This window comes from Emys orbicularis, chromosome 3 (assembly GCF_028017835.1).
Source record: "Emys orbicularis isolate rEmyOrb1 chromosome 3, rEmyOrb1.hap1, whole genome shotgun sequence".
NCBI lineage: Eukaryota > Metazoa > Chordata > Testudines > Emydidae > Emys > Emys orbicularis.
Window position 1 is genome coordinate 132,315,306 of NC_088685.1, and position 24,100 is coordinate 132,339,405.

At 41.8% G+C, this 24,100-nt stretch overlaps 1 protein-coding gene across 1 annotated transcript in view; it reads left to right on the forward strand.

Moving 5' to 3' along the window:
- The first annotated feature begins 967 nt into the window (after nt 1-967).
- FAM120B (family with sequence similarity 120 member B) overlaps nt 968-24,100 on the forward strand; it is an 82,183-nt gene continuing 59,050 nt past the window's right edge. Inside the window, exons 1-4 of the mRNA XM_065401454.1 lie at nt 968-1,007; nt 7,263-8,310; nt 11,281-11,461; nt 20,623-20,724. Of these exons, the coding sequence (XP_065257526.1) occupies nt 7,297-8,310; nt 11,281-11,461; nt 20,623-20,724 (1,297 nt within the window). The 5' untranslated portion in view covers nt 968-1,007; nt 7,263-7,296. The remainder of the gene's footprint in view (nt 1,008-7,262; nt 8,311-11,280; nt 11,462-20,622; nt 20,725-24,100) is intronic.

Here is a 24,100-nt window from a genome sequence, read left to right on the forward strand (position 1 = left end):
GGGCCTTCTGCATTCTGCTGCTAGGAAACGCTTTTTTTAAAGCCCAAGTCCAATAAATGGACATAGAGAAAGAGACCCCAATAAAAAACCTAAAGTATTAGAAAAGGGAGAAGACATATTTAAGCAAATCCTTTTCACGTCAGCAAATTCTGAAATCCTAAAATGTCCAAGAAAACAAATACATCTTTTATAACGTTACCCCTTCCCTCTGCCCCACACATGTGAGGGGTAGAGCAAGCAAACAGGATCACTAGTAAGAACTGTTTTGAAACACAGTGCTGCCTTTCAAAAGAAAGAGAGGCGTGCACACTGGGGTTTTATAATTTGGGGATAACAGTAAGGCATATTTAGGGGGTACAGTTGGGGATAACAGCGGGACAACAGAAAAATAATAAAATACATCTTTATGCTAGGGTTACCACGAGAAGGTAATGTACCGATCTGGGGTAATAGACCTACTGTAGGCAGTGGGACGCAGTATATATACCATTGGGGAGGATATAGCGAGATGTAACAGATTAGAGCTAAGAGGTATACTGTATCGGAGTACCATGTGTATATGAAATAATAGACACTGCGATGTACCGTAAACTCCCCAGGGCAGGGTGCTCTGGTATGTCTGAACAGCACCAGGTGCAATGATGCTACATATGCATAAATATTGGTAACACATGACAGCAATAGGTGGGATTTACACTGGGGGAGGAGGTGCCTTGCAGTTTACAGTGTGTGTCTGGGTGTTTCTCCGCATGCGTGTGGGAGCCCCCGTCCGCGCCAGTCCCCGCGCCGCGTCCGCAGGGCTCTGACTATCTGCGGCTCTGGGAGGCGGGGGCCGAGCATCTGGCTGGTGGGAGAGTCACGTGCTCCTCCGCAGCCCTTTCCTCTGTCAATCAGCGGCGAGGCACGTGTAAGCTGCGCGGCGGGGGCAATGCGCGTGCGCAGCCCCGCCCTTTGGGCGGAAGCGGAAGCGCGGGTGGTGCGCGGCAGGGTCGCCGGTGTGTCGCTAGGTAGGGCCCTGGGAGCAGGTGTCCCTCCTCCTCCTGCCCCCCCCCCAGTCCCAGCGGGCCTCTCCACAGCCGGCGGAAGAGTCCGTCCTGCAGCCATAGGGGGCAGGGGCCCACCCCCAGAGCAGGCAGAGCCGTCCCGGGGCGGGGGGGTGCGTGTGTCTCCCACCGCCCCCGGGGCCAGCCAGAGCCAGGACACCCCCCACCCACCTACCCACACTTACGGCCTGTGCCCTCGCCGCGGGGAACGCAGACAGGCAGCGCTTCCACACTGCCCCCGGCTGCCCCCATCGCTCGCCGCCCGCAGGGAGCAGCTCGGGGGGAAGACAGAGAAGCGCTCGCCACCTGGTGTGTGTTTCCTGGCAGTTGTGCCCCGGGACCAGCCCCAGGAACAGGCCTGTACCGGGCCGTGCGGGCTTGGCGACAGGTGTGTTTAGATACAGTGGTGTGGGTCCGTGTGTAGACACTCTCATTTCAGGGGTTCAGCGTGGTTTGGCTTCAGCTGGAAGAAGACTGTCTAGGTACAGACTCACGCCTGAATGAAACCAGTGCCAGTGTAAGCACTGCTGATACCACAGAGTTCAGGGAACAGCAAGAAACAGTTGGGGCCTGAGTCTCTGTTTTGCTGCACCTGACTCGTTATTAACTAAGTGCAAACTGAGTGTAAGTGATTACCATTCTGCCGTGGTCATGGTTTACACCTATTTTTTGCTAGTGTAAATGACCACACAATATGCAGGACAGTATAGACTGGCTGCCTATTCCCTCAGGCCTGATATGCACTTAAAATGTAGATGACATAAGTGTGTCACTCCGAGGTGGTGAAAGATTCATGTTCCCAAGTGCTGTAGCTATCCCAACCTAACCCCCAGTGTCAATGTGGCTAGGTTGATTGAAGACCACTCAGGGACCTGGATTACCTATAGCAGTGGTTCTCAACTTTTCTGTACCCCTTTCAGGAGTCTGATTTGTCTTGCATACCTCACTTCACTTAAAAACTTGGGCTTTGGCTTCAGCCCCATGCAGCAAAGCTCGGGCTTCGGCTTTCTGCCCTGGGCTCCAGTGAGTCTAACACTGGCCTGGTGACCCTATTAAAACAAACTTGCCCACAGTTTGAGAACTGCTGATATAGTATATAGAACAGTATAAACAAATCATTGTCTATATGAAATTTTAGTTTGTACTGAGTTTGTTAGTGCTTTTTATGTAGCCTGTTGTAAAACCAGGAAATATCTAGATGAGCTGATGTAATCCCCTGGAAGACCTCTGCAAACTTCCAGGGGCACATATACCCCTGGTTGAGAACCACTGACCTACGGTGGTGGAAAACCCCCTTCCGTCACTGTAAGAAGAGTCTATACTGTGATGCTATAGAGGCATAGCTGCCATAGTGCCCATAGTGTAGACAAGGCCTCATTCTGTGTGCCTTGGATGGATGAGTCTGATGGGGGCTGGAAATACATATTTTAAATATTTTTGCCACCTAGCAGAATAGTGTCTAGTTGTTGAATGGCAGGCTTTTCTCAGCTCCTGACAGACTGCACTTTAGCTATGAGTCTAATAAAATTTGCATAATGATAGGTTAACTGTTTGGTGCTGACATACATGTAGGTTATATCTGACCACTGATTTTCCACCATGCCAAAATAAGGGTGGGCCACGCACATCTGTTTCTATATACAAAACTTGAAGCAAAAAGTAGTTCTGGTTATATAGCTCCTTGGAGAATAGGAGAGCTTCCATGCAGGTGTACACACTTGATATTTTGGTAATCAGGACACCATGATAGGCTGAAAATTGTATTTTGTTAGCAGTTAACTTGTTAGTTACCCAAGGAAATAATGTTAAAAATAAATGTTTAGCTTTTTTGTGTGTTAGATGTAAACAAATGATATTTGTGTATGTATTTTCTGTGTTAAAGATGGAAAGGCTGTTAGAAATCTACCCAGAATTTTAGAACAAAGCATTTGTGGCCCAATTCTGCTACATTTAGTCAGGTTAAATAGTCTTGCAATCAGTGGGTCTGCTTGTGTAATAATCTGCTACTGAACCTGAATAACCGACTGATTCAGGATCCGTTTTCTTGTTTTGTAGGGGGACTAGTGGCTCACAAGATTGGCGATAGAATATAGAAACATTAATCTCTTAGTTGTAAGTTAGCCTAGGTCATTAATGTTCAAAAAGTATTTAAAAGTGAGAGCTATCTGAACTACATAAAATAATTTAGTGGTCTCAGCCCAGATCCCAGAATCCTCAGAAAAAAACATCATATTTATCACTAAGTTTTTTGTCTACATTGCAAAATGTTACATTTAAACATGATTGTAAATGATTGAGTTAGATTTTGACTATAATTTAGTGTTTAGGGTAGCCCAGGAAAAAACAGGTTCAGTATCCTGTTGTTTGATGTGAAGCTGAGCATGATTTGTCCTGGTCTACACTGATGACTTAGTCATGGTCATAATCATATCTTATTTTATTGTTCACAGTTGTGTTCAAACATGATCAAATTTTGTTATGTAGACCAGCGGTTCTCAGCCAGGGGTCTGTGAGGCCCCGTGACTGAAGCCTGGAACTCTGAGCTCCGGTGCCCCCCGTGGGGCTGAAGCCCAGAGTCCTAGCGCCCCCAGTGGGGCTGAAGCCCAGAGCTGTGGGGCTGAAGCTCGGAAACATGAGCCCCGGTGCTCCGTGAGGCAGAAGCCTGGAGCTGCGAGGCTGAAACCCAGAGTCCCAAGCCCTGGAATTCCTCCCCTCCCCCCCCCCGCCCCCGGGGGTGCTAAAAGCCAGAAACTCTGAGCCTCACTGCCCCCCGCGGGGCTGAAATCCAGAGCCACAAGCCCTGGTGTCCTACAGGTCAGAAGCCCTGGTGACTGGAGCCCCCAGCCCCGCCTGGCTAAAGGCTCCCCTCCCCCCAGCTGAGTCCCCTGTTTTGGTGGCTGAAGCCCAGAGGGTCTCTCTCCCCCTGCCCCCTCTCACTGGGCCCTGGAGTTTTTATAGCATGTTGCGGGGGGCCTCAGAAAGAAAAAGGTTGAGAATCTCTGATGTAGACAACCCCAAATTGGTACCCTTGTCAGTCTCAGCAGGGAGTTTGAGGACTGAATGCACCTGGAGACTGAACTGTCTGACCTATTAGAGGTGGTCTGTCAGGTCATGGTTAAGGCCCATTGGAGAGGTGGGGCAATGCAGGAAGCTTGCACTGCTGCTGTTGCTCAGGCTGTAGCTGTTCTGTGGTTAAAAAGACTTAAACCTCCAGTACTCAGAGTAGCAGCCGTGTTAGTCTGTATCCGCAAAAATAACAGGAGTACTTGTGGCACCTTAGAGACTAACAAATTTATTAGAGCATAAGCTTTCGTGGGCTACAACCCACTTCATCCGAAGAAGTGGGTTGTAGCCCACGAAAGCTTATGCTCTAATAAATTTGTTAGTCTCTAAGGTGCCACAAGTACTCCTGTTATTTTTGCGGATACAGACTAACACGGCTGCTACTCTGAAACCTGTCATTATGCAAGGCACTGCATTTAGCCGTATGGAGTGGAAATCCATCAACGTGATATGCATCCGAAGAAGTGGGTTGTAGCCCACGAAAGCTTATGCTCTAATAAATTTGTTAGTCTCTAAGGTGCCACAAGTACTCCTGTTATTTTTACCTCCAGTACTGTCTGTTATCTTTCACCAGCACTAAAATGAATGCACAAAAAGTAGCATTGTGTTGATTACATCTGCTTTGAGCCGGGGTTCTCAGATTTTTGTACTGGTGGCCCCTTTCACACAGCAAGCCTCTGAGTGTGACCCCCCCCCTTATACATTAAAAACACTTTTTTATATATTTAACACCATTATAAATGCTGGAGGCAAAGCGGGGTTTGGGGTGGAGGCTGACAGCTCGCGACCCCCCGTGTAATAACATGGTGACCCCCTGAGGGGTCCCGACCCCCAGTTCGAGAACCCTGGACTTTGAGTATGGTTAAATGACAGTGCTGAAAATTCTTATGGTAGCCAGCAGTCTGTCTACGCTAGGTTCCCCAGCATTGCTGTTATTGACATTACTGAACTAGTACTGGCAATAGTGGGAAGTTTTCTGAAAATGTCCCTAGTATAGCTTGGCCTTAGTTATGTGAGAGAATATTTCAGATATTGATATAGCCATGAAGGCTGGAGAGTATTTGCATCACCTTTAGACAGTGCTGCTTCTAGATTATTTAGTGCATCTTCTTACTTCAGCACCTGGATGGGGGGAGAGTGTCTCCTTTTCCTGGATCTTCATAGCTAAAACTGTTGCTTGGACCCAGTGCATTTCTGCAGAAACCATGTGGGTTCCTTTCAAAAACCCAGTGGCAGACCTCACCACATCACTTGGTGTAACTGCAAACAACAGTATCTGGGTGATGGAGGGGTTCTCTCAGTTCACAGATCCAACTGTTGCTGGGTCTCCATGGAAATGTGATAACTTCCTTTTAAGGAACTCTTTATGGTGCAATTGTATACACCAGTACTCAAACTAAAGAGATGTGTAACTCCTCTTGTGATCACAGGTGCAGCTGTGAGTGAAAACCTCTGTTTTATGACACACACAGCTGGAATTTGAAGGACACCCACATGGCCCTAGAAATAGTGCTTGGGAAAGCAACACTATACTTTATATACCTTTTCCGGTGGTGATGGGGATACATATTTCTATTGTTACAAAAGGTAATATCCAGTGTAGTTCTAGATTGCTTTAAACATTTAATCTCACTTCACACTGAAGAGGGTGTTTGAAAACTGCATGTGAAGGGTGTTACAACTCTGAGGAGGAAGAAAGGCTCATAGGCACCTTTCAGAGTTGTAAATTCATGATACTTTTCGTATTCAATTTCTTTTTTTTTAAACACTCCTGAGGTAGTTTGTAAGTCAAAATGTGAGAAATGAGCAGTGTGAAAGACAGGAATACTTGTACTTGCTTAATTAAAACATGCAGTGAATTTCCTCACTGTTTGTGTGAGAAAGGAGGGGACAATTTTGAATAAAGTCAAAGTAAAAAGAAAAATGAGCTTGTCTTGCTGCATAAAAAATTCAGTATCGTCACCAGCAGGTTTTGGTAGAAAATCCTTTGAAATAAAAAGCCTTTGTATTAGTAGAAAAAGACAGCTGTCATTAAAGCTATGTAAGTCATTTACTATGAGCAGGGATTTCTATAAACAAAAATGGAGGTGGTTGTAGGTTTTAATTTTAACCCTTCTCCCATACTTATTTTCACAATATATAACTTGGGTTCCTTTGCATGTTTTTAAACACAGAAAATGATGGGGGAATCCATATTTCTATTATTGTTTGGCAGTTTTTAATACAGAAAAATCTGATTTCATCCCTTCCTTGTATTAAGATTGTAGTCAGTATGTATATTTTTTTCTGTTCAGATTAATTGATTCAAAATGAACGCGCATTATAGTGACCACTTTAAAGTGTTAATCCTTTTAACAGTCAAGTTATCATAAACTTACTACATATAAATAGGGACATGATTATTTAAATGTGTTCTGAAATTTAGCTTTTGAGTCTTGAAAATACATGATAGTAAAATGCATAAGATTTTAAAATCAAAATACAACTGAAGCAACATGCAGAAATATGGGTCTCAGTCTTGCAGTTGGATTCATGAGGATGAACCATTGACTATACTGAAGCTTCAAGTAGGCATGGAGGTTTGCCTGCGTGGATCCAATTGCAGGATCAAGGCTGTGGGCTGCTTTTCATAGTTGTTGAGCCCCTGTTTCCACTGACTTCAGTTAGAGCTGTGGGTGCTGAGGACCTCTGAAAGTCAAGCTAGTAGTCTCTATGTTGTAAACCCCCTTGGCAAAGGAAAAGTTACACACTTTTTACTGTCAGTATCTGTTTGAGTCCCTATAAACAAACACACTGAATTTTTAAAGTAGACTTTGTGTTTTTGTGTTAAAAATAAATCTGTTTATTTGAGCTTTGTTCATCTTGATTTTTCAAATTAATACTTTTAGCATAGTTATAATGTTTTGTGCTGATATAGTGAGAACTAAAGATGGAAGACAAAGTGCATCACAAAGATGGATAGGTTTTATCCCCCAGTTTAGAGATGGAAAAACAGGTTTAGAGAGTTAAGGCCTAAGATAATACAAGGAATCATTAGCAAAACTAGAAACAGAACCCCATTCGTTGAACTCCCAGTTCCCTTGTCTAACCATTGAATGTTGCTTCTCTCTTAATATTGTGGTTTAGAACATTTTTGTTTTTTGTTTCCCTTTTCAGATTGCTCAGAGAATTCGGCTTAAAAAGAGCAACTATGGGCATTAAAGGTTTGCAGTGGTTTGTGGCAAACGCTTGCCCTGATGCATGTACAATGGTAAATCTGAAGGAAATGGCAGAAAAACATCACATCAGTCATCCTGACTCCCCTCCTGTAATTGTGGTAGATGCCATGGGTTGTATTCGACACTGGTACACACCAGAATCCTGGGTCTGTGGTGGCCAGTGGCAAGAGTACCTTGCTAATTTGCAGGATTTTATTAAAGCTTTTATGGCAGTTGATATCAAGCTGGTGTTCTGCTTTGATGGTGTTGTAGAGCAGAAAAAGAGAGATGAATGGGTCAAACGAAGATTGAAGAACAACAAAGAAATAGCCAGAATCTTTCAGTTCCTCAAGTCCTATAGACAACAACCAGGGAGAGGGATGTTCTTTATTCCTTCAGGGTTGGCAACTTTTACACGCTTTGCCTTAAAGTCTCTTGGTCAAGAAACAATATGTTCATTGCAAGAGGCAGACTATGAGGTGGCCTCTTATGGGCTGCAAAATAATTGCATGGGAATTCTTGGACAAGATACCGACTACCTCATCTATAACACCTCTCCCTATTTTTCTATTAATAAACTCTGCTTGGACAGGATGGTCACTGTTATGTACTCTAGAGAGAACCTCTGTCATGCACTGGGCCTCAACATAACAGACCTCCCTCTTTTTGCTTGCCTGCTTGGGAATGATATAGTTCCAGAAGACATTTTGGAGGGTTTCTGGTGGAAATGTCTAGCTTCATGTCCTCCAAAGAGCCAGAGCTATGACAAAAGGGCTAACATAATTCTAGCTGTAGCAAGCTACATATCAAGAGTTCCATGCTCATATGGTAGCCTGAAAGACTTGGAAGAAATGCTACCTTTGGCATCAGACAAGAAATTACTTTACAGGGGAGTGGAGTCCTATCTCTTGCCTGGCCAACAGTCTCCATGGCTTCCTCCCAGTGTATCAAATTCTCAAATTCTCAAGCAAGAAACAGCCATATGTCCAGATCAGGAGATCTTTCAGGTATCTCATCTCTTAAAGCTTTGCCATCACCCTTTTGCTGTAAACGTTTACGGACACGTGATAATGAGTGAACTCAAATATATCTTTTTTTCCGAGCAAAATATTCTTTTCCTTACTGAATGCTAAGGATGATCCAGAAATGGTCGGGAGTTTTACAGGCAATGGTACTTCAGGATCAAGCTAAGAATAGTCTTTTTCCTTGAATGTACCAAGTCTTTTTTTGGTAACCAGAAACACAGAGATTTGTTAATTCTCTAATATATTTTGTGAGACTTTTTGTTGACATGACAATGTTAAATCTATGACAGTTTATTAAGAGAAAACTTTGAGACTTCAAGAAAATGCCCTTTTAGAAATTGTGTGTAGGATGTAATTTAAGAGCCATATTTTGTTAGCTGCCCATAGGCTTTGAACATAGATAGGATCTCTCTGTCTACCTCTCTTAGTTATCTTAAAAAAAAATCTGTCTGAGTATAATTTGAAAGTATATTTTATATTTATATTATGATTTCCATCCCAAAAGATTCCAAAGCACTTACAAACTGAAATAAAAACTACACAGTATTCACTTAGTCCACTTTTAAAATGCAGCCATCACTCAGATAAAATATAGCAACTGTTTAAAGATACACATCCACATATAATTGATTGTAATGACTCCTGTTAGAGTGGTAAGGCCAAAATGAAGAAGAATATTGTTTCTGATTGAAAGTGCGAAGGAAGTTTAGGTAGGTAAAATTTAATTATCTAGAGCTATGTCTACACTACAGCCTATGTCGACAACACTTATGTTGCTCAGGAGTGTGAATATTCCACCCCTGTGAGCGACGTAAGTTACACCGACATAAGCGTTCATGTGCACAGCGCTGTGTTGGCGGGAGAAGCTTTCTCCCGTTTGCGGAGGTGATTTTTTTTATGCCAACGGGAGAGCTCTCTCCGGTAAGCATAGAGCGTCTTCACCAGATGCGCTGCAGCCATGCAGCTGCATCGGTACAGCTGTGCCGCTGTAGTGCTGTACATATAGACATGCCCTAAGTTGGAATATGGCCAGGACACCAGAGTTAACATCCCTTCTGTTACGGAACATATCATGAATCGTAGAAGGGTAGGGCTGGAAGGAACCTTGAGATGTCATCATGGTCATTACCTCGGTTTGATCTTTAATCTAAAAGGATGCAGTTTCCTAAGATGATGAGGTAGTGTAATAAAATCGGTTAATAAATGATAATGTCTGGATGCTCCACTTAAGATTGTGGCCCTGTTGTACTTGTTTCTTTATAAGTAAAGAAGTCCCTGCCCCAAAGAACTTACAGTCTAATTTGTAGATATATGGTTTGTTTTTCCATGCTTAAACATTGACAAAGCAAATACAAGTGCTCACATTTTGGAATGAACACAACTCTGCTATCTTAAATGCAAACAAGTCTACATATATACCTCAATTCCAGCCTTGCATACACTGGCTCTCAATGCTGCTTGTCTTGAAAAGTTTGCACCTCTTGTGTCTGCCTATTTATATACAGTAGAAACATTTTTCAAGATGCAGTGTCAATTACCCTTGTATCCATGGTTAGTATGGAGCCCAACTTGTGTTTTTACTTTTCAGTGTACTGTAAATCATGGATTTCTGGTACATTGTGGCAACCAAACTTGCAATTTCATAAAATTTGTGAACTCACGTCTATGCAAGCTATATGCATAAAATGAAATGAAGTATATTATTAATGTGGCATATTTTGTATCAAGTCCTAATCCAATTTTGTAGCATCTAAAATGGGCTATTGGAATAAAATTTATTACTTCATTGAGGATATAAATTGGTAAAATAGCTATAAACACCTCTTCTGGAGTAGCCATCAGCACTATGCTAATGGGTGCTGCAGATAACTGCTAGAGCAATGAGTGCTATAAAAAACCTGATACAAGTCCTTCATTTATTAACTTAATATAGAGTTGATTTAGTAAACTGAAACCCTGTTTACTTTGTTTGGACAGTAAAGATTTTGATGTCTTTTATGCTTATCCAAAAATTTTCCTCCCCCGCTCCCCGCTGTTGTGCGGTGTGCTGTGCACTGATTGATTGCTAGCGTGTTCCTTTTAGATAGCTGCATCTCAGTGGTGGTATGTGGATCCTTTGGGATGAGAGATGCTATATAAATGTGAAATATTGCTATTGATAGGTTTCACTGTGGCATTTATGGCCTTGTAATTTACATAGCTATTTTCTGAGTGTACAAATCGGGGGGAAATCATGAAAGCCTGAAATGATTTTTGTAAAACAAGCTATGCTGGTCCCCTAGTCTAGCATCAGCAAAGCTTGCTTCCAAATGTGGGCCCCTGAGCTCCTAGGTAGAGACTGGAAATGTTGCAGAAATAATGAGCTTGTCCCCTTGTTGTATGTTGCTTTCCAGTGACAGTCTTTAGGCCTTGTCTTCTCTGTTGAAAAAGGTGAGGTCAGTACTGTATCCCTGTCTGGGGTTGACCTCACCTGGTTTACCCCACAGTAAAGCTAAAGTGTTTTGTCTTGGCTGTGTTTTCACCTTGGGATAGCTCACATGTTAATTACCCCAAATTTAAAAAAATACACCTTTTTTAGCAGTGAAGACAAGGCCTCAGCTGACTGAAAGAGTAGCACTGATTTTCTCTGATGGGAGTTACTGGTAGCAAAGACATTGCCACTAATCGCCATTGAGAATGGTGAGTGGGGGAATAATAGGAAGAGAATGACGGGAATCCTGGGGACTCCTCCTCTTCACAAAAAAATTACACACCAATGAGATTATATTATTTCCCTTGTCCTTAAGGCAAAATGTAGGATTCTGATATTTTGAAATATCACTTGTTTCCTTCCTGGGCATCATTTCACCAAGATCAGAGGAAATGTTTATTTTAAAAATAAGTTAATTTTGCCATTGTTTGTTTTCTAAATTTTAAAGTAGAAAATAAATGACTTCTTCCCCATTTGAACAGCTAGCTAAAGAACAACACGTCAGAGCTGAAAATTATATGGTGTACAATGTCCTCAGTAAAGGAGAGGTTGAATGCAGCAATACATTGGAAGATGAACTTGATACAGAACTTCCTGGACAGGCACTTATCTACCGTCCAGTTCGACAACATATTTATTCTGTTCTGCTGGAATCCGGAAAAGGTAAGGGTTATCCCTGTATTTGCTGCACGTTGTCAGAGACAAGTAGTCTTAGGGCATGCAGATTGGACCACGTACTTTAATTATTTAAGAGACATGGTGAGTGAGGTAATATCTTTTATTGGACCAACTTTTGTTGGTGAGAGGGACAAGCTTTCGAGCCACAGAGAGCTCTTCTTCAGGTCTGGGAAAGGTGCTCCCAGCCTCACAGCAAAATGCAAGGCGGAATAGAATGTTTAGAATAAGTAGTTAGCATATATTGTAAGGGACTATTCAAGGTAGAGTGGCCCGTTAACACCTCTGCAGTCATAGGACAAAAAGAGCGGTTTAGTGGGTTACAGATTGTTGTAATAAGCCATAAATCTAGTGTCACTGTTCAGTCCATGATTTTTAGTGTCTAGCAGAGTGATGAATTTAAGCTTCCAGGCATGTCTTTTGAAAATGTTGTGCAGATTTCCTTTGAGGATAGGTCAGATACAGCATGATTGCTTTGTGAGAAGTGTTCACCCACAGATGATAGGGTGTTTCTGTCTTTTATAATTTTCCTGTGTATGTTCATTTGAGAGCGTAGTGATAGTTGTTATTGGGGCATTTAGTGCACTGGATGATGTGTACCCAGAGGTGAGCTGGAACCGGTTCCCACCTGTTCGCAGGAACCGGTTGTTAAATTTAGAAGCCCTTTTAGAACCGGTTGTCCCGCTTAACAAAAGCTCCAGCAGCTCTCTGCCCTTCTCCCGGCCCCAGCTCACCTCGCTCCGCCTCCTCCCCTGAACGCTCCCCCGGCTTCTCCTCCACCTCCCCGGCTTCCTGCGAATCAGCTGTTTGCGCGGGAAGCCTGGGAGGGCTGAGAAGGAAGCAGCAGCTTCCCGGGCTCTGACCCGGAGCCCGACCCCGACCCCGGTCGGCATGGCTCCGGCCCGGCCCCCGAGCCCACCCCCGGTCGGCCGAGCGGCGTGGCTCTAGCCCGGGCCCGGCTCTAGCCGGCCGGCTGGCAGCGTGGCTCTGACCCAGCCCTGGGTGGCACGGCTTGGCTCCGGCCTGGCTCCGACCTCGGACAGCGCGGCTCCGGCCCAATCCCGGACGGCCGAGCGCCCTGGCTCCGGCCTGGCCCCGGCCCTGGCCGAGTGCCCCGGCTCCGGTCCCAGGCCCGGCCCAGGCTGAGCGGCTCCGGCCCAGCGGCCCCAGCCCGGCCCCCACCTCCAGGCAGCGCGGTAAGGGGGCAGGGAGCAGGGAGGGGGTGTTGGATAGAGGGCCGGGGAGTTGGGGTGTGTGGATTAGGGTCGGGGCGGTCAGAGGGCAGGGAACAGGGGGATTGAATGGGGGCAAGGGTCCCGGAGGGCGGTCAAGAAGGAGCAGGGGTTGGATGGGGCAGTGGGGAGCAGTCAGGGGACAGAGAGAAGGGGTGGTTGGATGGGGCAGGGGTCCCGGGGGGCCATCAGGAATGAGAGGAGGGGTTGGATGGGGCGGCAGGGGGCAGTCAGGGGACAGAGAAGAGGGGTGGATGGGGCAGGGGTCCCAGGGGGGGCTGTCTAGGAACGTGGGGGGTTGGATGGGGCAGGAGTCCCGGGGGGCGAGGGGGCACGACCCCCTCGTGGGGTGAGGAGGAGGGAACCGATTGTTAATATTTTGGCAGCTCATCACTGTGTGTACCACATGTTGTGATAGGCATGTGTAGGATCCAGGGATCTTGAAAGGTGTGTGGTGGGGGGTGTTGATCTGTAGCAGTGGAGATATGTCTGCAGGTTTTGCATCTTTGTTCTGGCAGGGTTTGGTGTTACTTTGATGTGTCCTGGTCTGTGGGGAGCTTGCTTCTGATGACGATCTTGGAGAGGTTGGGGGGTTGTCTAAAGGCCAGAAGTGTGGGGTTCAGGAAAGATTTCTTTCTGGATGGGGATCCCATCAAGTATGGGTTGTAGTTGTTTGATGATACTCTGTACGGGTTTCAGTGTCGGGTGGTATGTGACAGCTAGGGCTTGTGGTCAGAGGGGGTTTCATTTTTGTATTGAAGGAGATTCTCTTGGGGTATTTGTGTGGCCCATTCCATGATGTGATCTACTTCTCTAGTGAAGCGTCCTTGTTTGGTGAAGGCAGTTTTGAGTGTGTTAAGGCGTATATCCCGGACTTTCATCTTGGAGCACATTCTGTGGTGTGTGAGTGCCTGGCTGAAGATAACAGATTTCTTGATGTGTTTGGGGAGATTATTGGATCTATGAAGGTAGGTGTGGTGATCTGTGGATTTCTTTTGTATGGTTGCCTGTAGGGTTCCATTGTTGAAGCTGATTGTGGTGTCTAGGAAGTTGATGCTAGTGTGGGGGTGTTCCACAGAGAGTTTAATGGACAGGTGGTACTTGTTGAAGTTGTGGTAGAAATCTATGAGGAACATTAAGCCGTCTGTCCGGAGAATGAAAATATCATCCATGTACCTCGGGTTTTGTGGTGCATTAGTCCAGCAGTAGTTCTTCAGGATGGCCCATGAAGAGGTTTGTATATTGGGGAGCCAATTGATTAATGAAATTAAATTAACAAGCAGCAGGTTTAAAGCAAAAAAAGAAGTACTTCTTCACACAATGTACAGTCAACCTGTGGAACTTGTTGCTGGGGATGTTGTGAAGGCCAAAACTATAATGGGTTTCAAAAAGAATAAAGTTCATGGGGGATAGGTCCACCAATGACTATTAATCAAGATGGACTGTGATGCAACCTCATTCTCTGAGTGTCCCTAAACTCAGATTGCCAGAAGCTGGGAGTGGGTGACCGAGGATCACTCAATGATTGCCTGCTCTGTTCATTCCTTCTGAAGTACCTGGCATTGGCCAATGTTGGAAGACAGGATACTGGGCTAGGTGGACCCACTGGTCTGACCTAGTATGGCTGTTCTTATATTCTTACGTTCTTATGAATACCTTTCCCAGACCTGAAGAAGACCTCTGTGTGGTTTGAATGCTTGTCTCTCCCACCAACAGAAGTTGGTCCAATAAAAGATGTTACCTCACCCACTTTGTCTTTCTAATGTCCTGGGACCGACACTGCTACAACTACACTTTGAGGATATTTTAAACTATTTTTGAAATCTAAATTCTTTAATTCCAATTTCAGTGGCTCACATCTGCATCACATTTAGGATAAATGCTGTGGGCAATACACATGTAATTAGTAAGGAATCAATCAGAAATCATGAAAATTAGAATGTTGTAATGTTTCTATATACTGTTGAATTTTAGTACCTTTTAAGTTTTTTAAGTTAAAAAAATAACTCCGTGTTTTTTCGTTTATTGTTAAAAGAATACATGTGAAAGTTATTAATGATCAGAAGACTGAGCAAAATCATTTAAGTTTAAAATGTTCTAATAGGTTAAGAAATATGGGAACATTCTTTTGCTTCCACGATAGTCCTAAGTCTTAATACAAGGCTTCTTCAGAGGTTAAAGTAACGATCATTTACGTACTTTAAAAAAATAGTTATAAAATTTAATAATTTTACTCTAATTTTTTGTTTGCAAATAAAAGGAGGTTTTTGAGCAATTCTTGTTATTGAGCTAACTATAAATAAAAATAAATGGAAGCACTTTTGAGAATTGTATTTATTTTATCCAGTTGTGAGTGAGAAAATATTATTTCTTTCCCCACTGATTTGGACCCAATTCTGTAACTGGATCTGCCTATGTGGAATCTACTTGTACAGATCTGAGTGGAAAATTTATGATCTTAAGTCTTCTGTTTCATAACGGTTCTATTTTTACGTGTCTTTTGCCTCAAGCTTCCAAAGGTTTTTAGACAATGGATTGAAAATGAAAAACTGTTGTTGCACTTTTATTGTGTTTTGTAATATGTTTTCTCATACTATTTACTTTGTATGGTTAGCCATGAAAGTTCGACATCAGTTAAACTAATGTTTTTATTACAGACTGAGAAATCACGTAATTGGGCACCTGACTTCCTTTGTCTACTGAAGATTGAAGTCTTACAGTAAAAGGAAAAAAATAGGAAAAAGTGACTCAGAGTTTAAAAGGCACATGGAGAGAACAACATAGGTTTCAGCAAAAATAATGTGCAACAGCCATTTTTCATTTTTCAGCCCATCGTGTCTCAGTTTTTGAGGACAATTACAGCCTGGTTGGCTTTTGTTTACTCCTCTGAGCAGCAGGACTTCAGTGATGTCTGCAGAAACACACACAACTAAGGGCTTGTCTACACTGGCACTTTACAGCGCTGCAACTTTCTCGCTCGGGGTGTGAAAAAACACTGCCCTGAGCGCTGCAAGTTTCAGCGCTGTAAAGTGCCAGTGTAGACAGTGCACCAGCGATGGGAACCGTGCCGCTCGTGGAGGTGGGTTTTTTTAGAGCGCTGGGAGAGAGCTGTACCGTGACTACACAAGCCATATTAAAGCGCTGCCGCAGCGCTTTAACTTTGCCAGTGTAGACAAGCCCTAAGATTAGTGTCTTTAGTTAACAGTTGCAGCTGTAGAATGGCAGACTGTTATCATATAGATTTTTGTGTGTCAAGCCAAGACAAATTTGGGGCTAGTCTACACTAGAAGCACTACATTGGCACAGCTGCACTATGCTGCTGCAGTGTGTCTGGTGAAGACTGTCTATGGGAGAGAGTTCTCCTGCCAGTGTAATAAATCCATCTCCCACCGACATACCACTGTCCACAGCAGCGCTTAGGTCGCCGGTGTAACTTACGTTGCTCAGGGGGGTGGCTTATTCACACCCCTTATTGACATAAGTTTTACCGATATAAGTGGTAGTGTGTACAAGTTGGTGTGGCAATTCATAATTAAAATAAGAACATAAGAACGGCCATACTGGGTCAGACCAAAGGTCCATCTAGCCCAGTATCCTGTCTTCCAACAATGGCCAATGCCAGGTGCCCCAGAGGGAATGAACAGAACAGGTAATCACCAAGTGATCCATCCCCTGTCGCCCATTCCCAGCTTCTGGCAAACAGAGGCTAGGGACACCATCCCTGTCCATCCAAGCTAATAGCCATTGATGGACCAATCCTCCATGAACATATCTAGTTCTTTTTTGAACCCTGTTATAGACAATACTGCATTGTTTTTTCAGAAATTATTCTTAGAACTTTAAGGAAAGATTGTTGGTGTTCATCACTTACCAATTTCTCCCTCAAACAATGCCATCAGATGGTCTGTTCTGTAAACGTGATTTTTCTTAAAACCTCTCAGTTTAAAAAGAGAAGTGGGAAGGGAGCAAGTGAAATCATTTAGCTAGTATTATATTTTTATTAAATATTGTACTAATTTTTTTGAATCCTTAAAATCCATCAGGTTGACATTCCTGTCATAGAAATTGGCCTTTTCTTTTTGCAGTCATCTGACATGCGTTGGTTTCTTTTAGTCGCTAGATATTTTTGAAAAAACAGTTAGCTCAGAATAGATGAAAATGTCACACAAACTGCTGCCTCAGGGCTCCTCCCCCCCAGAAGCTCCTCAGGATTGAGAATTTAGGCTGTGTTTTTCAAAGGTGCCTAAGGGAATTGAGAATTCAGTAGTAGTTGGGGGCCTAGCTACCTTTAGATCCTTTAATCCCCACCTTAATAAACCATGACGTTTCCCCCTCAGGCTCTGATCTTGCAAACACTTAAGCACGTGCGCACCTTTACTAATGTGGCTGCTCATGAGTAAAGTCAGTCACACAAGTCCTGACGTGTTTGCAAGATAGAGGCCATATTTTGAGACTCATTAAAAAGTACGGGCTTGATTGTGGTCTTGCCCATGACAGCAGGTATTGGCTAAAATTTTAAAATAAAGGTGTTTCATTTGGCTACATTAGTTCCTTAAATATAATTTAGCAGACATACTACCTATACAGCACTGAGCTTTTATCATCTTTCTTTTAATAATACTTTAATAATACTACTGGAAAAAGTATTTTAGACAGAGAAAAAGTTAATAGTGGATAATGCTTCTGTTAACCTCACCTCCATAACCCAAACAGATTATTTTTTGTAATAATTCTGAACAAAGCTGGCAGTTATGTTTTAGAATTCGCTCATTACATGGAAATGTCTGCACCTGTATTGCTATTGCTAATTTTAAAAGTATGTAATGTATCATAAATACTTGGCTGACTCCTAGAGATCATGGAATTACTCCCAGTTCTAAGCTTAGTCTGCCAAACTGACCCTCGCTTTGACACTGCCAAAAGACATCTGTGTGGAGGATTCTGTGCTTGTTGTCACCAATATGCACTCAGTAGGGCTGAAGTGTTCACAGATGTGAAGGAGTGTATGTAACATAACATAATTTATAGAAGTCTAAAGTTATGCATGTTGCACACGGGTCCTATCCAATTTGGAATTTTGTTTATACTAATAGACAACAGTAATTCACAGATCATTCACAAAAATGTTTATTTTTTTTTAAATAGCTGCCATTTTCCACTCCAGATGTGTCTGGATTTCAGTGGTGATTTCTGTATATATCGTGCAGAAGTACTTTGAAAATGTAGTTTGGGATTATCAAAAGTTTCTAAGGGAGTTGGGAATTTAATGGGATCCCTCAGGATCGAAGGAGCAGTCATTTTAGATTATGGTATAAGATTTGAGGTGAATATGAGGTCACTATTCACATTGAGTTCTTCCATGAAAATCTCTCTTTATTAATTCTTAACTTGGTGTATTTTGGAATCATACCCAAAAGAGAAGCACTAATGCACAATTTCAGTGGATGTTTTATTTGATCAAAGAGAAATCAGCAGGGGGGTTTTTTCCTTCAAATGTCACTCAGGTGTTACATTTTGATCTTTGAATGGTAAAGAATTTAAAATATATTCCTTTGAATGGCTCACTTCCTGGCACCCCGGGAGCCATGCTGCTTAAAAAGATTTGTCATCAGTGTTTTGCCAGGATATGTAGTAGATATGAACAAAGGTAATACGAATGTCTTGTTGGCAGGCAGAGGCTTTCTGTCTTGTGGCATTTAAGGAGTTTGTCTAATTAGTGCAGCAGGTTTTATTATGCCACCTGAGCTGTAGCCAGGATGGACCCTTGTTTCCAGTATTGGGGAGAGACTGAATTCGGCATTCACAGCCCTGTCCTGTTCTTGTTGCATTTTTATGTTGTCAGTTGTATAGAATCATGCTTTTAACAGTCATTGTTTGTTTGACTACCTCACTTGAATAATCGTGTATTTATATAATTGATTGATTGTCATCACCAAGATGTTGTGATGTTTTGTAAATATATATATATATATACACACACAAGTATATACAGATACACACACATACATAAATATAATAATAATAAAGGTTTACTATGACTACTCTCTCCTCTTTGGTATGTAATGCTTGAGCAGCGTAAGTACCAGAAAAATGTTCAGTGTAAAAATAGTTTATTTCACCCAAATTTAGAACCCAATGACATTTTATAATCTCAATTATAACATTTTTATAACCCAGCATCTCAATTTTTATTAAAGTATCCTGACTTGCTCAGAAGTCTTTTTTTTAAAAAGACAAATACAAATTTCAGAACTCTTTCCAAAAAATGACACTAGAATACTGACATTAGAATACTAGTGATAAAAAATTATCACTCCAAAACATTATTATTCCAAAACAGGATGTTAGACTGTTCAGCAATTCAATTGCTATACAATTTCAGGGTATCTTTTTCATGTAGGATTTTTTTTATCCTCTAGCATCTGCCTGGAGATTGACAAATTTGTTTTCTTCATATTGCATATTGGAACACAGAAGTGAAAATTCAGGGCATGCTCCACTGAGCTTTATGAGATGGTTGTGATGCAAGCAAATTCTGGACCAAAAGGGAGAGCACCATGTACAGGGGGAATAATACTAATTTTAGTATTTTTTCACAATGATGGGAGGTGATCCGGAAAAGTTTCTATAAATCAAATTACACCATGAAGATGATGTGTTGAATACGCCAAATAGAATTAGGATACTTTTCAAAATACTTAATTATTGTATTGTTTTAAAAAAAAGCTTCAAGTAGCTAGAGCATGAAGATAGCAAATGTAACATTTAAATGCTTTTAGGGGGAAAAATGGTTATAACTATTTCCATATCAGAAAAAAAGGGCAAGCCTGCCAGGTAATAACAACTAACAAATCTAGTCAAATATGTAGGAATGTGTGCTGGGCAAAAGAGGCTTCTGGGACCTCCAACAACATCAGGAAAGCATGGACATGCCCAATACTACTAAGGTAAAAAATAAGCAAGAAAAAAACCTTTATTTTATTTTGGGGGGGGGCAGGAGACTTTTCAGACCTTCTTTATACAACATAATTCAAAAAGGACAAATGGCCATTTCCCCCCTCTCCTCACAAATGATTTGCCTTTAAACTGGGATTTTCAAAGGATCCTGAGAGAGTTAGGCATCCAGCTCCCATTAGATTTCAATGGTAGCTGGGCATGAAAGTCAATGGGAAATGGGGGCCCTAATTCCCTTAGGCCCTTTTTGAAAATCTCAGCCTCAGTTGCTAGCTACCTCAATCATTACATCAAGCATTTTTGAAAAATATACTTTGGGATGAGATCCTCAACCCCCATGCTGGTCCCTTTACACCAGGTGAGAGGACTGGAGTGGTATAAAGGGACCCTAAAAGCCGTGGTTCTAGCTATAGGAGGATTCCCCTGGTGCAGATAGCTGTATAGGCTGCCCTGTAATGACCCCTTGCAAGACCTGACATAGCATGTGTGCCAGAGTCAGGTCTGGGAGCAGGCAGGGAATGTTAGGGGCAGGGCTAGAGCATGCAGCACAGTGGAGAGTCTGGGCTGCATTGTGGTCTATCAGGCAGCCTTGGGAGGCTGACATAACATAGGTTCCCAAGACTGGCTAAGTTACACTGAAGGGCAGCCCAGGATGAGAAGGGCACAAAAAGCTAAGTTAGCCCCTCCTCCTCATTGCTACAGGCACAGCTCAAAATTTTGCCTTGAGTTTTCAGTTGCAGTTCCAATGCTGAATCTTGTCATAATGTATAACTAAACCTATAGCCATTTGTTCTGATCACTTGTGAAAAGATGCTCTAAACTGTTTCTTGTATTTTTAAAGTATATGAGCAACCAGTTGTAATGTGGTGCTTACTAATGCTTTGCAATCTCCTCCCACCACTCTTCTCAACCCTTATGTGAACACTTGTACTTGGTTTATTGATCAAATTGTCTATTCTTTAGACACCTGTGGAGCCTATCCTATAGTAAAGGAGTGGTTTGTGTACTTTGGGAATCCAATGGAGCAACCAGACCTTGTACAACCTATACAGCTTGACATCCCAGGTAGAATAAAATCTCATCTTTATATTTAACTCTGAACTGATTAATGATATTATTTGAATATTTGGTTACAAATCTGTTTAGAAAATCTTTCATCAGATATTTGGTTGTGCAGTCAAAGAAGATTATGAAAGACCAGTTGTTAAAATGTTAGTGCTGTATCTCCAGAACTGCTTGGAATTGCACTGTGTTTAACAGTTTTAATCTCAGAATTTCATATTATACTTTATTAAATTAAAATGTCACACAGTACTTGAGAAATTGACATTTGAAACAGATGTGAACAATTATTTAAAGAGTTTCAAAGATATATTGCATTTGAGGACAAGGAAGCAAAAAGAGGCTGTTATACCAAACCATACGTAAATCTAAAAATTGTCCCATTTTCAAAAAAATGTAATTGGACCTCCTATGTGGTGCCTGAGAGTTTTTTTTCTACTATTTGTGGCCCATACACTGTCTGCTTTCGATGTTTGCACTGCTTTGTTTCTTCTCTGTCTTTATTTTGCTTTAAGAAAAGGGACACATGCACCACCAGCATTTCAGCTATTTCATTGTGATTGTAATATTAAGAGGACCGTTTTACATTTATAAAACATTTTTCATCCAAATGTTTTACACTTGATTGGTAACTACATGATTGAATAGATACTAATTCATACACTACTGTATATGAATTGCCTGTCTACCACCGCAGTGCAGTCACCCCTGGGATTGAATGTGACATCTTTTTAATAGCACACAGCTGCACTGTAATAGTTTAGGATAGGAAGTGAGCAATACCATATCCAGTTGCACTCTCAGAGGGAATTCAGATTGGCCAAAAGCAGTTACCTAGCTGAAATTTATCCAAAATATTTTTAGTGTAACACCTTTACCCTTATAACAAGTGTGTCAGGAGCTCAGTTTTATCTCACTCAGAATGTGGCATCCCCTAATAAAATACCAAACTTTGGTCCCAACCCCCAATCCTTTGCCAGTGAGCTACGTACAAAGGGACCCCTGCAGAGCTTATTACATGACTGGGGCCTATGTTGTAACAATAAAGCTGTGACAAAAATGACCAAATGCTAGTAAGTTGGCCCTTTGGTCCAGTTTCGGACCTGAAACGAGCAGGTGCAATTCCCATTGACTTTAATGGGAGTTGTGTCTGCTTACCTCATGGATAATTTGGTCCTTAATTCTTAGTTCACATAATGGAGGGAAAAAATGCACAGCTATCATGAGTTAAGGAGGGGATTATGAGTCATTGACTAATGTGCCATTTTTTTCTATTTGTATCATTATTTTAAAACACAGAATATTAATAATAGCTATCCTGCCTTGCCTCTTTCTGGAATTAGCAAGTGCTCCCATGAGCTGTTTGGCACCACAAACTGCTGTTACTTTTCTGGTTGCATGTGTGTAATTGGTTGTGTTTATTTTTTCTATTTTGGTTCTTTTTAAAATAAATAGTATATAGAAATGTGCCTCTGAGCTTACTTGACTATCAAACAATCCAGTAAAGGAAATAACTGGTAAGACCTACCTACCTTCCTTGATCCCTCAAGTCCTTTTTAAGATGATATGAGAAGATGCCCATTAAATCTGGTGACCTTTCTATTTGTTCCAGCACCCCTAGTCCCAAATCCACATTTTCCCTGCTGCCACTGCACTCCTAAACATGCAGAATTTGAAAAGCATGTGCTACTTGTATGCCCTTCTTCTTCACAGTATCTGGACACCTCAAAATAATGAATGTATTTTATTCTTACAACACACCTGTGAGGTAGCAAAGTATCCCTATTTTACAGGTGGATAACTGAGGCAAAGGATATTAAATGACTTGCCCAAGGTCACAAAGGAAGTTTGTAGCTGAGCTATCAACTGAACCCAGGTTTCCTGAGTCCAAATCCAGTATTCTGTCCCGGAGACTGTCCTTCCTACTCTAGGAATCTAGTGATGTAATGATTGCACATTCAAATACAGATGATAGGGGAATTCAGGAGGAGGGCAGCTGGCTGGGGTATGAGATGGATCCGGAGATGCCTAGGAGAATATGAAGCCATGGTATAAAAATCAGTTGGTCTGTCTTATACAGCTTTCACTTTATTTCCTTTGAGTATGCATTTACAGAGCATCACATCTTCACGTATTGGTTTTAAAAATTTGTTTTTAAAAGGCAGGGGGGGAGTAAAATCTTAGACCCAAATCTGTCCTGAACACTCAGTCTGAGTACTATGGTTAAATCTTCCCTTCCAGGTGGTAGAGTCGGGGAAGGACTTACATAAAATGGCAGGTGCTCTGGCTATACCATTCACCGTCGTGTTGAGAATAAGCATGAATAATTTAAGTCCAAAATATAGTTTTAAAAGTATGTGCAACCTAAAAATGGAAATTTATTCATCCCTAATAACTACTAACTTACAGAGCAGAGTGTTACAGAAAGGGAGGATGACTTCTGGTGTTTATTTTTAGTGCTCTGTTTTCATTCCTTCAGAGAACAAATAGTTTTCTAAATTTTTTGCAGTCCATATTTGTATGACTTAAATTCTCTCATGCAGTTTTTATTTTCCACTGCATGACTGATTCACCAAATAAGGATGTCAGCAGCACATCACAGTTTTCAAATGGGAATCTTATTTGGAGATAAATGTAAAGATGTTGTTATAGGAAGTTAGAATTCAAATCTGAAAATCAAAGTCAGACCAACAAAAAAGAAGAAATCTTGATAGAAGATATTATTTGAACCACAGGCATTTGTAATATGTGTGATGGGTTTTGGTTTTTTGTTTGTTTGGTTTTGGTTTTCTGCTGCAGATTCTGATAAAAATATGTATCTTTCTGGAAAATTTTATATTATATAAACATTTCATCACTTTCTCTAAAAGAAGAGTACTAAGAGATTATGGATGAAATCCTGGCCCTGTTGAAATCAGTGTGAGTTTTGCTATTGACTTCACTACGGATAAGTTTTCACCTGTATCTTTTCAGGTTTCTTAATTTGTTGAAGTGGTTAAAGAAAAAGGTTATATTTTGACATACATTTTAAACTTTAATCTGGATCATTGCAGATTTCAGAAATCTTCAAAAAAACAGGAAAAACACTACTAAAATATACTTGTTATGGGACATAAGAAAGTACGATGCGTTAAAATCTGAAAATCTTACAGCTGATAGAAGATGGAATATTAGGTTATAAAATAACTGGTGTTAAGGCTTCAAGAACAATAATTTAAGATCTAGTGTGTGTGCAGGTATACAAACACATCCTTATATGACCCAGCCCTCTGAAAGAGTCCCATCTGAAATTTTGGCGTGTCCCCTTCCATTTGAATGACTAGGGTATGGATTTTCCTTTACTCTCCCTCACACATCTAACAGACCAAAATTAAATTTA